Here is an 18,829-nt window from a genome sequence, read left to right as displayed (position 1 = left end):
AGGAGAGTTTATATGAATGGGCTAGGCAAGTGGCAAGGGACAAGACTGGAGGGATTGGCAGGGACCTAACTTAAATGTCCTCTGCGTGAGAAAAACTTGAGCTTTATCCTGAAGCTCACACCAAGCCATTCAAGCTTTTTAAGAGGAAGAGTAACTAGGTCAGTCAGCTTTTCTTCATATTAAAAGGATACTGTTGTCACAGGAGGGATGATGGCCTTGCCTGCCACTCAGCTCTCAGATCACAGAGGCCCAAGTTCAATTGGCACAGGGGCCGCAAACCTCCTGGACAACAGCATATTTGGCCAGAAATAGTTTGTAAAGAATTATGAAAATGTTATGTACATCTCTATGGTGTAATTGACTAAAACTGACTTCTAAAAAAATGTAGAAAGTATGAACTGACTATTATCAATGAAATAAACGGAAAATGTTATTGAAGTGCCAGGCCCCTAAAGTTTTAAGGATAAATTCTTTCAAGCTTGCAAGGAACAGATAATTCCTAGATAAATAAATTTTTTTTCTAGAGCATAGATTAAAAAAGAAAAATAAAAAGGCCAAATGACTTTGTAGTTAGCGTAAACTTACTCTACAGCCTAGAAAATATTTCATAAAATACTAGCAAATAAAGTTCAGAAATGTATTGGAAAAACAGTACCCAAAAGCTTTTTTTTTTTTAATTTTTTTTGCAGTACGCGGGCCTCTCACTGTTGTGGCCTCTCCCGTTGCGGAGCACAGGCTCCGGATGCGCAGGCTCGGCGGCCATGGCTCACATCCAAAAGCTTTAAGTAAGCCTTATTTCAGAAATGTAAATATATGTAGACTCTGAAAATAATGTTACTTCAGAACTGAAAAGGGTTCTGTGCTAAAAGAGGGAGGGAAATAACATTTGGGAAAACTGATCTTTGATCTGGACACCTGCGTGGGCCATCTAGTTGCACAAATGTTAATCAATTATTTCCATGCCTACCCCATCTTGCCTTGGGGAAATATCCAAAAGGCAAAGATTTTAGCCGTGTGTTCTGGTTGGCAATGTAAATTGTTTCATATGGTTAAAAAGAAAAGAGGTGTGTAATAAGCGATAGGAAAGCCTTAAGACTCTCAGGTAAATAAGGTTAAGAAGTGGAAGAAATTTCAGTGGCTAAAAATCATACATAAAGAATACTCAATCGTAACCAGTCACTTAAAAATCTATAAATTAGACGATGAGGTACAATATTTTCATCTGTCAAGTTTAAAAAGATTTAGAAAATGGCAATCCCGAGTTCCAGCAAGGATGCCAAGTAACGAGCATTTACACACAACCTCTCTTGAAACATTTCGACAATACGTGTCAGCACACTGGAAGGAAAGAATACATTAACAGTGACTTTTATTTTTTCTTTATTTAAACAATTGAGATATAATTCCCTTACCGTAAGATTTGCCTTTTAAAATGTACAATTCAGAGGCGCTGTTTTGTTTGTTTTGTTGTTGTGCAACAATCACCACCATCTAATTGCAAAACACTTCCATCATTCCAAAAAGAAACCCTGAATCTGTTAGGAGTCCTCTTTCCTCCCATCCTCCAGCCTCTGGCAACGACTAATCTACTTCCTGTCCCCATGGATTTGCCTGCTCTGGACATTGCATACAAATGGAATCATACAGTATGTAGCCTTTTGTATCTGACTTCTTTTACTTAGCATGATGTTTCCAAGGTTGTGTTGTGGCATGTATCAATACTTCACTGTTGTAATTTCCAAATATCTGTGCCCATAGCTTTCATTTCTTCCTCACATGCTCCTTAAATCCCAATAATCTGATTTCTGCTCCTTCCACTCTACTGAACAGCCATGTTTTTTGTTTTTGGGTTTTTTGTGGCCATGCCACACAGCTTGCAGGACCTTAGTTCCCCAACCAGGGATTGAACCCAGGCCCTCAGTACTGAAATCATGGAGTCCTAACCACCGGACTGCCAGGGAATTCCCAGAGCAGCCATTCTTAAAGCTTTTTTTGGCACAATGGTTACTCTCAGGGTCAGGAGCGATTTCTGGCTCTATCTGAACATCCCACCCTTTTCTCTTTCCCTGAAGAGAGTATAATGTAAAACAAGACAGACCAACCATAAAGAAGCTATGTTCTCACATGCTGACACTTCACCTATCATTATGCGACGATTCACGATGGCCTGAAATCCAGCAACATTGGTGCCCCTGCAGGAAGTATGTCTGCTCCTGAACTCACCAGCCATCATTCCTTTTCGTCCATGACCCCCCTGGACCATTTCCTTCTTGAAACCTCTCTAAGGCACCCGTGGCACTCCTTTCACTACTTCTTTGAAAGGGGAGAGGAGCTAACCATCACTTTATATGCATTAGCTCCCCATTTCCACATGGTTAATAAACATAGGCTCAGAAAGATTAACTGCCCTAAATCCCATAGCTACCAGAAGGCTGTCTGACTCCACATTGGCAGCCTCTTTCCCTGGATGCTTTTCTCCCATTGTATGTCTAAATAGGTCCCCAAGATTCTCGTCCATTGACGCTCTATCTTTGGTTATCACATTCGTTGTCTTCAACCATCACGTCTATGGAAAGGACTCCCAAGTCTCCACTTCCAAGCCTACTCTTTTCTGTGCTCCAGAGCAGCCTGTCAATGGTCTGCATAATTCTCTAATATCCTGCCTATGTTCCTTCCACTGGCCTGGTGTTGGTCAGCCATGAGGGAAGATGACAGAGGTTCCAGGGCTGATGACAAGGGTAAGAAAACAGTGGAAACAAGGTGGCAATGAGAGGTGTGGAGGCAGCAGCGGGGGCAGAACAGATACTTCCAGTCCTGGTATAAAGAAATGATATCCTTAAATTGTTTAATTACAAGTCCATGCTGTTAGCACAGATGTCTTAATGATGAATCGACTAAACAGCAAAGCACATGACACTACCCACAGTCTCTGCCAATCTCTCCCAGGACAGGTCAGGGGTCGTGTAAAGTGTTTAGCATATTTTGGTTCTTAGGCAAGTAGCTGCTTAGGAAACTGTTAAAGTTATACATTTTTGTTTTTAGAAAATGTGGAGATAGTGATTGTAAGGTATCTTGCATATATTAGGTTTTTTGTTTTTTGTGTTTTTTTTGCAGTACGCGGGCCCCTCACTGTTATGGCCTCTCCCGTTGCGGAGCACAGGCTCTGGACGGGCAGGCTCAGCGGCCATGGCTCACGGGCCCAGCCGCTCCGCGGCACGTGGGATCTTCCCGGACCGCGGCATGAACCCGCATCCCCTGCATCGGCAGGCGAACTCTCAACCACTGCGCCACCAGGGAAGCCCCCAGATATTAGTATTTTTAAGGCAAATTAATCAAATGCATTCCTTGCAGCTCTGCAGGGATAACTGCTCACCATTTTGCAATGTTTGTTTCCTTTCCAACAAAAAGAAGTTGGTGTAGTCATAAACTGTAACTTGAAATGAATAAATAATCCAAACGCTATATCCTACTAAACATGAGAAGGAAATGTCTTAACTATTTTCATGAACATTAAGTCTTGTGGTATGTACTAATCTTATCTATCTTATCTATCTTATCTTAAATAATATATGTAAAGCATTTACCTTAAACTAGCTTTATAATTATTCTTGTTTGGCAGGTTTGAATCTGGTTCTCTAAAACAATGTAAGAGTTGGAATATAGATGGTTATTGAAATTATGGATTTAAAAAAAAATTTTAAGGTTTATATACTGAGTTTTAAAGCTGTCGTAGGCAGAATTTTAAACAACAGGATCTAGTGGAGTGACTGATGATGCTGGGACCTGAGAGACGCAGGGGCTACTCCCAGCTCAGCCGACAACTGTCCACCTACCTTCTGTGACCACAGCTTTCACAGTGGCTGTCTCAGCTTTTTACTCTAAAATAAGGGCAAGGGCTTTTCAAAGTTTGCCTAGCTATAAAACTCTAAAAGACTTACACCAACTTTTCGTTGATCGTTTCTTAAACGTTAGTGTTAGAAGCATACTTTACAAACCAGGAGGAGTGAGCTTGTTTACTGGGTCAAGGTGCTAGGAGTGGGGCCCCTGGCAGGCCACAGCCAAACCCCTTCTAGAGTCTTTCTCCCCTGGGACGGGCTCTCAAGAGCATTCTTCTCTCACGGGCTGGTGGTAAAACAGGCCTGGGGGTGCCTCTGAGCTTGGGAGGAGCCTGACCCTGGACAGTGTGTGGGATGACACGTAGTCTGTTTCTCTGTTAGATGTCCTGCAGCAAAGCCATTCCTTTCTTTTCCTTGGATCTGCCTTTCCTCGCCATTGGGGTGGTAAGATCTCAAAGGCTGAGTTCAGGTTGTAAGCGCAGGAGAGAGGGGACTAAAGGACTACTGAGTCTTTTCTAAATGTTATAATGGGCCACAGCTTCTCAAATCTGCTTGTACAGAGCAAAGAGCAGTGCTCAGGCTCCACCCAGAATAATTAAACCAGACTCTGCAGGCAGGACCCAGGCATCTGTATTTTTTTTTAAGTTCTACTGGTGATTCTAACATGCAACCGATACAGAAAAGCCTGACTTTTAAGTAATACATCTCACCTGTAGCACGGGTAGAGGGAAGATTTCAAAATCAACACTAAAGAATTCTTCAAATAATTCTGCTGTGAATGGTGGAACACGTTAGATTATTTATAAAAATATAAAAGACAAGAAACAAAAATACATTATTGCTAATGTTTTGATTGTATTCAAATTTTTATTTTTTGAACAAAAAACTTAAGACAATGATTTTAAATAATAAACATGGTATATTCTAGACACTTGGTGCTTTTTTTTTAGACAGTCTATTAAATTTGGACTCCTACAGTTCTGCTGTGATGCCTTCTTCATCATTATAATAACATTTATATTATTTCTTGCCATTTTATCATTGCTCTAAACTTGCTAAACAAAGAGTCACTCTGTCTGGTTAAGTGAAGCTTCACTGGAAGGAAATACTCCACTACCACATTAAAAACACACATATACAGAACAGTCATTTTTTATATTTACAAACACAAGAAGTCTGTCCAGCCATTTGGGTTTTGTTACACTGCCCATACCGAGATCAGCAAAAAGCTAAGGAATAAGCAAGATTTCACTTCAGCAGTGCAAAGGACGGCATCAACCAAACTTCGTTAAACAAACCAACAAATTACAAACACGGTCAGCAAAATTCAGCTTGCATGATACTGACTTAAAAAAATAAACAGAGTGGGTCACAACTAGACTGGTTTTCGCTATGCAACTTTCCTCAGGGAACAATACTACCCCCGTTTCACGTAGAAAGGAATATGCATCAAAGCCTTTGTTCAAGAAGAAAATGCCCTTCAAACAAATTCATCATAAGGCAAAAAAAAAAAAAGAAAACGGAAAAACTGAATGAAACAGTTTGGCCCAGAGAAAGCTTGTATATACTGTGTACACTCAGTATACACACATTTACAGATACACTGCAATTTAAACCATGTATATACTCATTAGACAATTAAATGAAATTGGCTCAGTGAAAAAGTGTCCATTTTTTATAAATATGTAGTTATTGCTAATATGTGACACATTATGCTTTGACATGGAAATTGCAGTAACTTAAGAGTTTGAAGCTGCCATATTGCCAGTGTCAGCCCTGCAGCAGGCATTCATATGGACAACATGCCATCCAATCCTGAAGAAAGAGCAAAACGTCCACTACAAAAAAAAAAAAAAAAAAAAAGAAAGAAAAATGAAAGGCTTATGCACTGTCCCTTACATTTCTGCCTATTCCTTTTTTTTCTTTTAAACAAAAACAAGTCCAGCTCACCACAAGTTAAGCACAACCTGACAAGCGAGTTTAGCGGCATCCTGGGGAGAGAAGAGTGAAATACAGCATGCCTTTACAACCAGAACTGCTCTAGTCTATTTTGTCATACAAACTGGAATACAAAAATCCAACTTAAATAAGACTAGACTAACAGTCATAGTAAATTAAAAAACAAAACAAAACAAAACACACACACACATACACACATAGACTTAGTTGGATACTGATTAATTTTAAGAGTAAAACTCATCCTGTCCCCTCTCAATACTCTACTGCAATTTGTTTATTGATGGCTAGAATATTTATTTACTTAAAAAAGATATTAAATACCTGTATCATGAAATTACATTCTTTTTTAACAATAAGACAGACCGTGTAAGAAAATAGCTCATGTGTGAAATGTGTCTGAAATGCATTTTTCCTCACAACTATCAAAACATCCATTCACACTAAAACAACCCCCCCACCCCACCCCCTGCAAAAAGTTAAGGAAAGATGGGATGGGTCAGGTGAGGAGCAGGGAAGGAAAGACTTACCAGCACAGTGATTAACAATGGTTCAAGACAGAACCAACAAGAGTTGGTCAAAAAGATGCCTTCAAGACATGGCTACAATTAAAAACCAAACTCAACCACTTTTGGTTCGTTGCGGTGAGACCGAAAAAATATTTCTCACAGATTCATATAAATACTAGACTCCAGCTCTTTTGTTATTATTATTTTTAAAGTTTTTCCATTTGTTTTTGCAAGGCCTAGCTACCATATTACAGTTTATATTTCCTCTGCAACGACTACAAGAGGTAGGCATAAAGCATGAAAAAGTTTCTCAGTTAGTACCTCACTGCAGGCAGTTCACTGCATTAAATCTTTCACTTTAGACATGAAAAGGGATTGCACCTTCTGGTCTTTTCGAGCCCCCCAAACAAAGCTGTTTCCATCCCATACATATTCTAAATGAGTGTACTCACCAATAAGAAACTTTCTCTACTGAAGGATACTGTCAATAGTGTTTGTTGCAGAACATTCATATATATATATAGATAGATTTATTTATTTATGTATTTTTAAAAAGTAAACAAACAAACAACAACAAAAACCGAACCCAGGTTCCTAGAACCAATTCTCTTGATTCTCTACTTCCACAAAATAAAGTATAACCATTTGGCCAAGACTACAGATGTGTTTTTTTTTTTCTTTTCTTTCCTTTTCACAGATGCAAGTGCCATGCAAAATAAATTAGAGAACAGATACCAAAACATACATGTGATAAAACTACTGAAGGTAGATTTTTTAAAAGCATTTATATAAACATAATTTATAATCCTCTTTTTTTCCTTATGTACAGTCACAAAGCTGTAGTTAGACATCTAGGATTTCCTCGGCTGTGCCTCCACAGCGTAGTCTGTAGCGACCAGTTCTCCAGCTTATCGTTGGGTCCCATAATGCCGACAAAAAAATGTATATTGTCATGGATTCACGGATGAACCAAGCTACAGCATAATCAAGTTTTGAAAAACACAGTGTGCCACCCTAGGAATTAAAAAAATAAATTATGTACTGTCAGACTAAAGACACAGTTTAAAAAACAAAATTCTTCAATTTCACTCTTTTAAATACACTATATAGAGTCAAGTCTGCTTCTTAAGATAATTCAACTGTCATGCTATATTGGTTAAGGAAATGTTAATTAGGAAGAAAAGCAGCATTAAAATTAACTGCTATCCTAACATATTCTTAGTTTGAAGACTTGTTGATTTGCTTAACATCATTCTTTTCTTTTTTTTTTTTTTTTGGAGCCTTAATAAAAGTGATTGTATAACCAGCTGAAAGTTGAAAATCAAGTTCCATTTTGTGTCCACGTTCCACTAAGGAAAGTAATGCTTAAACCTGATTTTAACCTTCACTGGGAGGCTGAAGAATGCCTCAGATAGATTTTCTTCAACTTCTTCTAAATCAAAAGTGTTTTAGTTCCACCAAATGATTGCCAACTTTCCCAAGCCTATCCACATACCTGGACACCCCTGAGTTGAATGTAGTCAAATATAAACCATGCCAGGCAATGACACATGAAAAATACCATAATATCCCATCTGAATACATGGTGGGCTGCCCATCCAATAATTAAACTGGCAACAAAGCATTCTGAAATTGGCTCACAGATTATTGTTGCAGGAAGCATGTTAATTCGCAATTTGGTCCACCTTAAACAAACAAACAAAAAGGGATTTTCTTTAAACAACAGCCTGGTTACAAGACTAATCAATTTTTCTCAAAATGATCAGCATTTTATCCTGTTATATAAAAGCCTTTTATATAAACTTTAAAGAGTATTTAATGAATCTCTTTTCTATTTTTATTTAGTATCTCAAAGAAAAAAAGTCTATCAATTCATTTGTATGGCCTATACTCTGATGAATAAAGATCATAAAATTCAAAGGGTAGAAAGTTAGAAAATAGAGATTGGCAGAAAAAATTCAAAGTCTCAACATCTCTTTATTGAATGCTTTCAGTGTTACAAAGGAAAGAAAATATATTTAGACGTTAAATTTATTTTAATAAGGAAGTTAACTCTCTTTTCTGGAAATAAACAAAATCTGACTTTTAGTTTTTTTGTTAAAACCAAGTTAAAACCATGTAAAAATTACTCTCCCTTCCCCTTTTCTTTTAATAAAGTATAAAAAGAAGAAATCCAGCTGATTTACCTGATCATTCTGGATTGAAACTGAGAAATTGAATACGAGCCAGAGTTTTGCATTGCAACTTGAGTGGACATTGCAAACCTCCAACCTCTGAAAATTAAGACAATTATAAAATGAGCTATGATGATAAACACATGCAAGCATGACTGATTATGCATTTATTCATCCCTATAAAGAGTAACACACACACACACACATACACACTAGAATATTACTAAGTCATAAAAAAAGAATGAAATCCTGTTATTTGCAACAATGTGCATGGACCTAGAGGGTATTATGCTCAGTGAAATAAGTGAGACAGAGAAAGACAAACAGTCTGTTATCACTTTTATGTGGAATCTAAAAACTAAAACAAATGAATGACTAAACAAAAAAGAAAAGACTCACAGACTTAGAGAACTAGTGGTTACCAGTGGGGAGATGGAAGGAGCAAGGGGTAAGATAGGGGAAGAGGATGAAGAGATAGAAACGACCTTGTATAAAATAGGCAACGAGGATATTATTGCACAGCACAGGGAAATACAGTCATTATTTTGCTATAACTTTAAATGGAGTATAATTTATAAAAATACTGAATCACTATGTTGTATACCTAAAACTACATAATACTGTAAATCAACTATATTTTAATTAAAAAAAAAAGTGAGCAACTGTCAGTGTTCAGGGTGAGCCTCGTCCCAGGATAGCACCCTACATAGGGTATATCATACTTGTACACATTTTAGTCACTACAGAGGCCCATGATAGTACCACCTAAGAAATGGAAAGAACAACCCCTCAGTTCACAGTTTAATAAACTTAAAATTCAGACATTCTGAAAGTACTAAATAGAGTGGGTCCTGTATTTAATAGTTTAGTCTCTGAACACTATTAATTAAAAAAAGGGGGGGGCAGGGAGTGGAAAACAAAAGTGGTATTCTGTATCTCATGAGAAACGCTATGAAACCATGGACCACGTTAACACCATCAGGAGAGAAGTTTAAAAACATACTTCAATTTTCAAGATCACATCTTTAGTAAATTATCAGACAAGGAAATGACCCCCTTTAAAAAAGCCAATGAGTGTCACTGTGTGATAGAGAAATGTTATTAAGCCAATCATTAGTGGCTTCTTAGCAAGGTATGAAATAATCTACTGCGAAATTTCAAAATTTGAAATCATATTATTTTAATTTTCACCTACTGGCTTATGACTGCACTGACATTTTTAATTCTTCTAAAACACATATAAATTTACATCCATAATAATGAAAATTAATAATCTCAGAGAAGCTTCAATTTAATAACTTCAAACCATGCAGTTTTTTTTTTTTAGGGTTTAAATGTATTTATTTTTAAATTGAAGTATAGTATAACGTTAATTTACAATGTTGTGTTACTTTCAAGTGTACAGCAAGGTGATTCAGTGTGTATGTATCTGTATGCTGCTATACAGTAGGTCCTTGTTGTTTACCTGTTTTATATAGTGCATATATGTTAACCCCAAACTCCTGAGTTATCTCCCCCACCCCTCCTATCCTCGTTGGTAAACATAAGTTTGGTTTCTATGTCTGTGAATTTATTTCTGTTTTGTAAATAAGTTCATTTGTATTGTTTTTTTAGATTCCATCTATAAGTGATATTATATGATATTTGTCTTTCTCTGTCTGACTTCACTTAATATAATCTCTAGGTCCATCCATGTTGCTGCAAATGACATTATTTCATTGTTTTTTATGACTGAGTAATATTCCATTGTATATTCAGACCACATCTTCTTTATCTATTCATCTGTTGATGTGCATTTATGTTGCTTCCATGTCTTGGCTATTGCAAATAGTGCTGCTATGAACACTGGGGTGCATGTATCTTCAAATTAGTGTTTTCTCCAGATATATACCCAGGAGTGGGATTACAGGATCATATGGTAACTCTATTTTTAGTTTTTTTAAGGAAACTCCATACTGCTCTAGAAACCACATTAATTTGAAGAATGTAGAGAAATTAGAACATTTATTTGCTTCATTAGTACATAACTGAATAATTAATAGGAATTACATTCTAAAAGTATTAAACTATTCTGTACTCACTAGCAAAAAATAAAATAAAATAGCTCTTAATCCATGGGTTTAACAAACAGAGGAGACCAACAGAAGTTAGGAACCAAAAATGTAACAGCCTAATTTAATTTAGTTTTCTTACCGGTCAGCTATTGCTTTGGCCATAAAGTAATCTTCAGCAATGTACTGAGCAAAAGCTATAAGCCCTCCTGCTTGATCTAACACATCCTTTCTCATTAAGCAAGACATTCCCGTCACACATTTGAAACCAGTGACATTGGCAGAGATATAGGACCTTGGATGAGAGGTTCCAAAATACACCTGCCAAAACAAAGCCAAAAACATATGTATACAATTAGAATTTTATGTTAAAAGTATGATGTTTATAAATTCTTTTTCCTAATGAATTTCAGTATGATTGGGTGAATATTTTATTATTCTTACATAAATTACCTGAATAAAAAGTGGTACAAAGTAATATTTACATATAGCAAGCAGTCAATAATTTCTTATTTGATTGACTACACTTGTTATTATCACCATTACAAAGAAGTATTTACTTCTAGGAGGGAAAAGTACATTTTATTCTCAAATAAATACTGTCTTCTCTAAAACGCCAATATTTAAAGATTTACTGAAGTAAAACTTAATTTGGATTTGAATCAGACAGGTAAAAAGTATCACTCACTTCATATAAAATATTAATATTTAATGTGTTGTTTTCAGAATGTTCATGTAGATATACACACATCTACATATACAGGTATACATACGTACATGTATATGTATGCATGTGGCTACACACATGCGCACATTCATACACACAATATTTATAGGTACATCAACCAATAGAACAATCCTATTTCTTAATTCCTTTTCTTGTGTCCTTTTATATAGCTAGCTATTTCCTGCCGGAGTTACTGAGCTTCCCAACTTCCCCATTTTTCAATGTATTTTTCATAAATAGGGTGGATACTAATATTCTGTCTTCCATTTTACTGCCCTTTTCCTAGATGTGCTTTGAAGTCATGAGAAATGCAAACTACTAAATTAACGGTAGAATTAAATGGTCATCACCCAACTTATCAGATATAAAACCTATTTATTATTTACATCTTAGATATGCTGCCTTTTGTAATTAGTCATCTCTCTGTATCCTAGGGGAATTGGTTCCAGGAGCCCTGTATCAAAATCCACCGATGCCTGTCAGATTACTTCTAATACCTAATACAATGTAAATGCTATGTAAAGAGTTGTAAATACAATGTAAATGCAAAGTAAAGAGTTGTAAATACAATGTAAATACTATGTAAAGAGTTGTAAATACAATGTAAATACTATGTAAAGAGTTGTAAATACAATGTAAATGCTATGTAAACAGTTGCTGGTGCAAGGCAAATTCACACTTTGCTTTTTGTAACTTTCTGGAATTTTTTTTTTCCGAGTATTTTCGACCTATGGTTGGTTGAAGCCACAGATGTAGAACCCATAGACTTAACACAGTTAACTTCAGGTAGCTCATCCCAACTCTCAGCATAGTCTCAAGCTTCTGGGAGATTAGGGATCTGATAACAAGAATATTATTTAATACATTTTTATGCGGGCCTCCCACTGCTGTGGCATCTCCCACCACGGAGCACAGGCCCAATGGCCCACAGGCCAAGCCGCTCCGCGGCATGTGGGATCCTCCTGGACCGGGGCACGAACCCATGTCCCCTGCCTTGGCAGGTGGACTCCCAACCACTGCGCCACCAGGGAAGCCCAAGAATATTATTTATAACCATTGCACCTACCTGTTCTAGTGTGGCAGCAAAGCCCTGTCTGTCTGCTACATAGGGCAGCCCGTGAACCAGGCCTACTTTCTCTGTCATTTGGTTAACCATGTCCGTGAGTGTGTCTGGAATCACTAGGATGCAAAAGAAAAAAAGGTGCAGAGGGAGAGAGGAAAAAATTTCCTTTTAGTAAAATGCCCACTAATGTAAAATATAATTTATGAGTTATTAAATTCTTAAATGTTTTTCTTTGTATGTGGGTCTAATAAAATGAATCTCAATCACTCTTCTGAGTAGAATACAAAATTTCAAAGAGGTTAACTTATGGTAGTGAATTTATTCTGGACACTTGCAGGTTGGTACATACCTAATATGTAGCAGGGGCAGGATATACCTTGAAAACTTTAACAGTCCGTTTCTGAACCTCCCAACTGGAATAACGGACAATATGTCCTAGTACAAAAGGTACAGGAGCAGAGGTCAAAGGGGCTCAGTGTTCACTATGACTCCTCCATTCCAACCATAGGGAATGAGCCTCCTCTTTCTGGGGGTATGAAATATTCTCTCTCAAAACTGCTAATTGGAACTGAACGAGAATATACTTGAGAGATTGATACACTGAAAACATAGCAAATATATGATAGTAAATAATTTAAGATAGCAAATGTGAAAAATGAATGTAATCTGACCATGAATTGATAGATTTGTAATGATCTAATTAAGTAGGAGTGCCACACTATTAATTTTCAAATTTGCACATTTCAAGTTGATAAAATTTAAATCATTTCCCCATTTTTAAATAGCAAAAATATATCATTTTATATGACTTCATTTTTATTTCCTTCAAGTATTTAAGAACTAAATCTACTGTATAAAAGTGTATTTGGACCTTAAATACAGGTAGTCTGTGTAGTGGTTCTCAACTGCTGCTCTGTAGGGGACATTTGGCAATGTCCAGAGACAGTTCTGGCTGTCACAACCAACAGCGGCTACTACTGCATCTAGTGGGTAGGGGCCAGGGATGCTGCTAACCACCCTGCAGGACAGCCCTGACAACAAAGAATTACCCAGCCCAAAAGTGTTGAGGTTGAAAAACCTGAGGTAATTAGAATATAATAGAATATTACAGAATACCAAAATTATTGTAAGTATAAATGTTTAGAAATGCAAAAATACAAATTATAATGTCAATATATTGATATTGACATTATAATTTCAATATAATTGAGAACATTATTATTGAAATAATTCCTGATAAAATCAGCTAGGTAAAAAGCCATGAATGTATTCTAATAAATGTATGTAATTCTAGTAAAATATGCATCTATTAATTTCTGTCCCTTTGCATGAGACAGTACATTGCGCATGACACAAACAGATTAAAGTAAAAGATGTCACATGAATAAGGGAAAACTTACACCTAGAAAAAGCTCATAGACTATATAACGGACCACGACTATTTTTTTTTTTTTTTTGGCTGCATTGGGTCTTTGTTGCGGCACGTGGGCTTTTCTCTAGTTGCAGCGAGCGGGGGCTACTCCTTGTTGAGGTGTGCAGGCCTCTTACTGTGGTGGCTTCTCCTGTTGCAGAGCATGGGCTCTAGGTGCGCGGGCTTCAGTAGTTGTGGCGCACGGGCTTCGCTGCTTCGCGGCATGTGGGATCTTCCCGGACCAGGGCTGGAACCCGTGTCCCCTGCATTGGCAGGCGGATTCTTAACCACTGTGCCATCAGGGAAGTCCCGACTATTTTTTTTTTTAATAGTTGGAATTTTCTCTTCAAAATGAAAACATTTTCATACACGTAACATTCTAGGTTAGTATAAAAAACATCAAAATCTTAGTAAGTATAACTTGACATATTACCACGAAATAATGATAAAATGAATTACTTTATTAGGCAAACAAATAGGATTGATAAATGTATTCTCAGACTGCTCTTGGCATTTTATCATTGAATGAATAGTTCTGCAAAATAAATAAGAAAAACCTCACCTCTTATTCCACTATCACAAATCCATATAAGATCATACTTTGCAACTTCATATCCTGGCATTAAATTGTTAATTTTAGGATTAATGCCAACCTTTTTGCCACCTAAAAATTTTAAAGTACAGCAGTGAACAATTCATGCAATATTGGAAATATTTTCTATTATACATATACATAGTAGAGAGAAGTAAAAAGTACTTGCAGATTTAATAATTTAAACAAACATACTTTAACATTATGTTTCTTCTGAGACACAGATGTAGAGAACAAACGTATGGACACCAAGGGGGGAAAGTGGCATGGGGTGGTGGTGGACACTGGTGGTGGGATGAATTGGGAGATTGGGATTGACATGTATACACTAATATGGATAACTAATAAGAATCTGCTGTATAAAAAAATAAATAAAATAAAATTCAAAAAAAAAAAGAAAATAGGTGAAACCATCATACTTAAAAAAAAGCCAAAAAACCCATTATGTTTCTTATTATTCATAATAATATATTTAGAAAAAAATTGTTCATTTTCAAAAAGAAAATTACATCATTCATCTTTGAAAATTCATTAGTTTCAGTTTTCTAATTCTTAAGTGCTTGCATTAATAGTAAACATTAATCAATATTTAATAGCAAATATACCTCTAATTAGTCTTTAGAATAAGCCTGTAGGCTTTTGGAAAAATATTCTTTTTGCAATATTACAAAAATGAATTCTATCCCTCATTCCCAACTATAATCAATGAGATACAGAAAAGGCCATAGACTGAAAATATTAAAGAAACAAAAATAACAGGCTCATGTCTGACTGACGAGTAAAACATAGTTTGGGGTAATTCTGTTAATCCCAGATATGAAAAAAAAACTTTGTCTTTATAACTTAAGTCTTCTCAAAAGGACAGAAACACCTGTCACTGTATCTAACAAACATGCATAAAGCAAACACGCTAATAACTTAATGGGTGTCTAGCACCCTAATCTATAGTTTAATGCAAAGAAGATTACTGATATTTAATATATTAAAGCAAAAAGACTATTGTAGAATTTGTTACTTACCTATAAACAATCTAGCATCAACATTTGGATATTTTCCAAGAAGCTTCTTACACACATCAATGGCTGGATCATCATGATCTTGGACACAGAGGAGTACTTCATACTAGTCAAAGAAAACATTTTATGTAAATTAACCTCTTTTCCAAAGATAACCACTTATTATTAGCATTTACTGATGGACCAAAAAGCATTAAGAAAAACAAGCAATTGTACACATAAAGTTTAAAAGTTAAGAGAGTATTCATAATGGATGCAGACACTTAAAGGATTATCAAGTGTTGCTTTAACCGAGAGCAGCTTCTCCAGAAGGGGCCTGTTTGCAAGCCAAAGAGAGAATGAAGAGATTGGCAGGGCCCACAGCTGAAGTCTTGCCACTGCCAGATAGGCATGGCCTAATAATTCAACTGGATTCCAAGCTTCTCCATGGCCTTCATCACTGAAGATTTACTAGATGCTCACAGGGTGCCTAGCAGTGTGAAAACAACACAGAAAGCAGCCAAAATGAACACACCCTTCGTTCTCTAGAAGCTTTGTCTCTGAACTTAATATCATTTCATCAGGGTGCTAAAAATTACATATTGAATACCACTACGATAAATTTAAAGAGGTTTCCCAAACTCTTCACAAGGACAAAGTGAGATTAGATTTTTTGTTGTATAATAATTTTCTGAAGTAGAATAGAATCTGATTTGATTAAAAATGTATCCTGAAAAGCACACTTAGCCTTTTAACTATGAAAACACCCAGGATTTTATTTTGCCCAGACCCATGTTTACTCTTCTTTTTTTTTTTAAATTAATTTATTTTATTTTTTTGGCTGCATTGGGTCTTTGTTGCTGTGCGTGGGCTTTCTCCAGTTGTGGCAGGCTGGGGCTACTCTTTGTTGCGGTGCGCGGGCTTCTCACTGCGGTGGCTTCTCTTGTTGTGGAGCACAGGCTCTAGGCCTACGGGCTTCAGTAGTTGTGGTGCTCGGGCTTAGTTGCTCCGCGGCATGTGGGATCTTCCCAGACCAGGACTCGAACCTGAGTCTCCTGCATTGTCAGGCGGATTCTTAACCACTGCGCCACTGGGGAAGCCCTATGATGTTTACTCTCTGATAGTACACTAAGGAAGACATTTCTTAGCACTTGGCTGGCTGTGTCAAAATTACCCTCGGACAGTTTGTTTAAAAAGAGGATACTGGGCCCCACTCTTAAACTTCTGAATCAGAGCATCTGAGGGGATTCTGACACGTAACCAAGTTTATAAAATCTTGAGCTCTAAGATACCATTTAGTAAACTACTCAATTTTTTTAAAGTGTTTGCTTTCACACATAAAGATGCTACTCTATTATTCTGTGGGCTATGTATTCTAAGCAGTAATTTTTTTCAATAGTGGTGATAAATTCATGCTGACTCAACAGTAAATTTCCTACCAAACCTTCTTTCTAAGACAGATTGAACATTTTTAAGCAAAGGAGGAAGGTTAATCATGTCCATGAGAAAATAACAAAGCTATGTGTTCTAAAAAATACAAAAAGTTGAGGACACAATTTTTTAGGTGTCTAACATACAGGGGCTAAAGCTAAGGTAATGGGAAGGCCTGTTTGGTTTACATCCATTGATAAGCATACACAAGTAAAAAGTGTGTACAGTGCCTTGAGCACAGTAATTACTGTTCACCTAATATATTGATATATTATGTCAGCAAAAAGTGGCAGCACAGAATTTAGTGGTCAAGCACATAAGGACCAGGACTAAGGTAAATAAAGAAAGTTTAGCTAACAAGGTAAGATTTTTTTTTTCAAATGAAAAAAAAAGTTTTCTCAATAATTAAATAGAGACCTGGATGGACCTGAGAGTCGGTCATACAGAATGAAGTAAGCCAGAAAGAGAAAAACAAATATCGTTTATTAACGCATATATGTGGACTCTGGAAAAATGGTACAGATGAACCTATTTGCAGGGCAGGAACAGAGATGCAGACATAGAGAAGGGACGTGTGGACACAAGGTTGGGGGAGGATGAATTGGGAGATTGGGATTGATATATATACACTACCATGTGTAAAACAGATAGCTTGTGGGAAGCTGCTGTATAGCGCAGGGAGCTCAGCTTGGTGCTCTGTGAGTGGGATGGGTGGGATTGTGGCGGGGGTGGTGGTGGTGGTGGTGGTGGTAGGAGGGAGGTCCAAGAGAGAGGGGATATATGTATACATATAGCTGATTCAGTTTGTTGTAAAGCAACTATACCCCAATTAAAAAAAAATAATAAAGGGGAAAAGCAATGTATACTTTCCTCATACTTTCTACCTATAGTTATTACATATTCTATCCAATATCTACCTCTCATGATGACTGACCAAAATCGCCACCTTAGAGGTACTGAAATGATTAAGCAACTTTACAGCCAGTGGTCTCCAGAGATCAGATAAAAATCTGAGAATGGGATGGGCACCATTCCTGCCACACCCTGAAACTTCTTCAAGGGTTGACTCTTAAGTCCCATAAAAAGTCAGCCATCCTCTCTACCAAAATGTTTGCTTGAGCCAACAAGAGGCAGACCTTAACGATGAAGATTAGAAAGGTTAAGTGACTTTCCAAAGGGTGTTAAGTAACAATGAGCTTTCCTACTATAGTGATTGCTCAGTCAGGCTTGCTCTAAAGAGTTCATTGTTTTTCCAAACATAGCGTAGTTTTATGCTTTTATGATTTATACTGTTTTACAGGTGTAAGTAAATATAGTGAAAGAATATGTTTATAAGTAATACAATTCCATAAAATATTATTAAAAATCTACTCTTGGCTTTTTCCTCAGCAAGAGAAAACTGTAATATATAGTACTAGACATCTACTCAATGGGAAGAAAAAGGCTATACTAGGTTGTAGCAAAAACTTTTTCAGAAGTATATGGTGTTAGTATAAGTAAGGGAGGCATAGTTTACCTTTATCCAAATGCAAGATTTAAAGTTTTTGTTTTTATTGATTACACCTCTTAAACTTAATTTCAAATGAAGAACAAATACCTCCTGATTAGCCACAGCGCAGATGAAATTCAATTCACTTTATCTAAAAAATGTTCAGACTCTTATTAAAGATATAACTTTCCCTTAGATGTGTCTGATATTAAAAATTATACCAAATTGGAGGTAGTATTCCAAGTGTTTTCTAAAGTATTAGATTTTAACCAGGAATCTTCATTTTTCAGCTAGAATCTCTATGTTTGATCAACATTTAATTTGCTAGGAATTCCTGTACTTAAATAGTTAAATCACTCTGACTACACTGCAATTGGTAAAACATAAGATATTAAGTTGATTAAAAGTTGTTTTTTTTTTTTTGCGGTACGCGGGCCTCTCACTGTTGTGGCCTCTCCCGTTGCGGAGCACAGGCTCCGGACGCGCAGGCTCAGCGGCCATGGCTCACGGGCCCGGCCGCTCCGCGGCGTGTGGGATCTTCCCGGACCGGGTCACGAACCCGCATCCCCTGCATCGGCAGGCGGACTCTCAACCA

General features: G+C 36.8%; 1 protein-coding gene across 1 annotated transcript in view; it reads right to left on the bottom strand.

Moving 5' to 3' along the window:
- Positions 1–6,975: 6,975 nt before the first annotated feature.
- Positions 6,976–18,829, bottom strand: part of UGCG (UDP-glucose ceramide glucosyltransferase) — a 33,927-nt gene continuing 22,073 nt past the window's right edge. Inside the window, exons 3-9 of the mRNA XM_065879413.1 lie at positions 15,339–15,441; positions 14,290–14,391; positions 12,320–12,432; positions 10,669–10,847; positions 8,488–8,574; positions 7,797–7,986; positions 6,976–7,315 (exon numbers count right to left, since the gene is read on the bottom strand). Of these exons, the coding sequence (XP_065735485.1) occupies positions 7,145–7,315; positions 7,797–7,986; positions 8,488–8,574; positions 10,669–10,847; positions 12,320–12,432; positions 14,290–14,391; positions 15,339–15,441 (945 nt within the window). The 3' untranslated portion in view covers positions 6,976–7,144. The remainder of the gene's footprint in view (positions 7,316–7,796; positions 7,987–8,487; positions 8,575–10,668; positions 10,848–12,319; positions 12,433–14,289; positions 14,392–15,338; positions 15,442–18,829) is intronic.

This window comes from Phocoena phocoena, chromosome 6 (assembly GCF_963924675.1).
Source record: "Phocoena phocoena chromosome 6, mPhoPho1.1, whole genome shotgun sequence".
Lineage (NCBI taxonomy): Eukaryota > Metazoa > Chordata > Mammalia > Artiodactyla > Phocoenidae > Phocoena > Phocoena phocoena.
The sequence above is the reverse complement of the archived record's forward strand: the minus strand, read 5'-3'. Positions and strand labels throughout refer to the sequence as shown.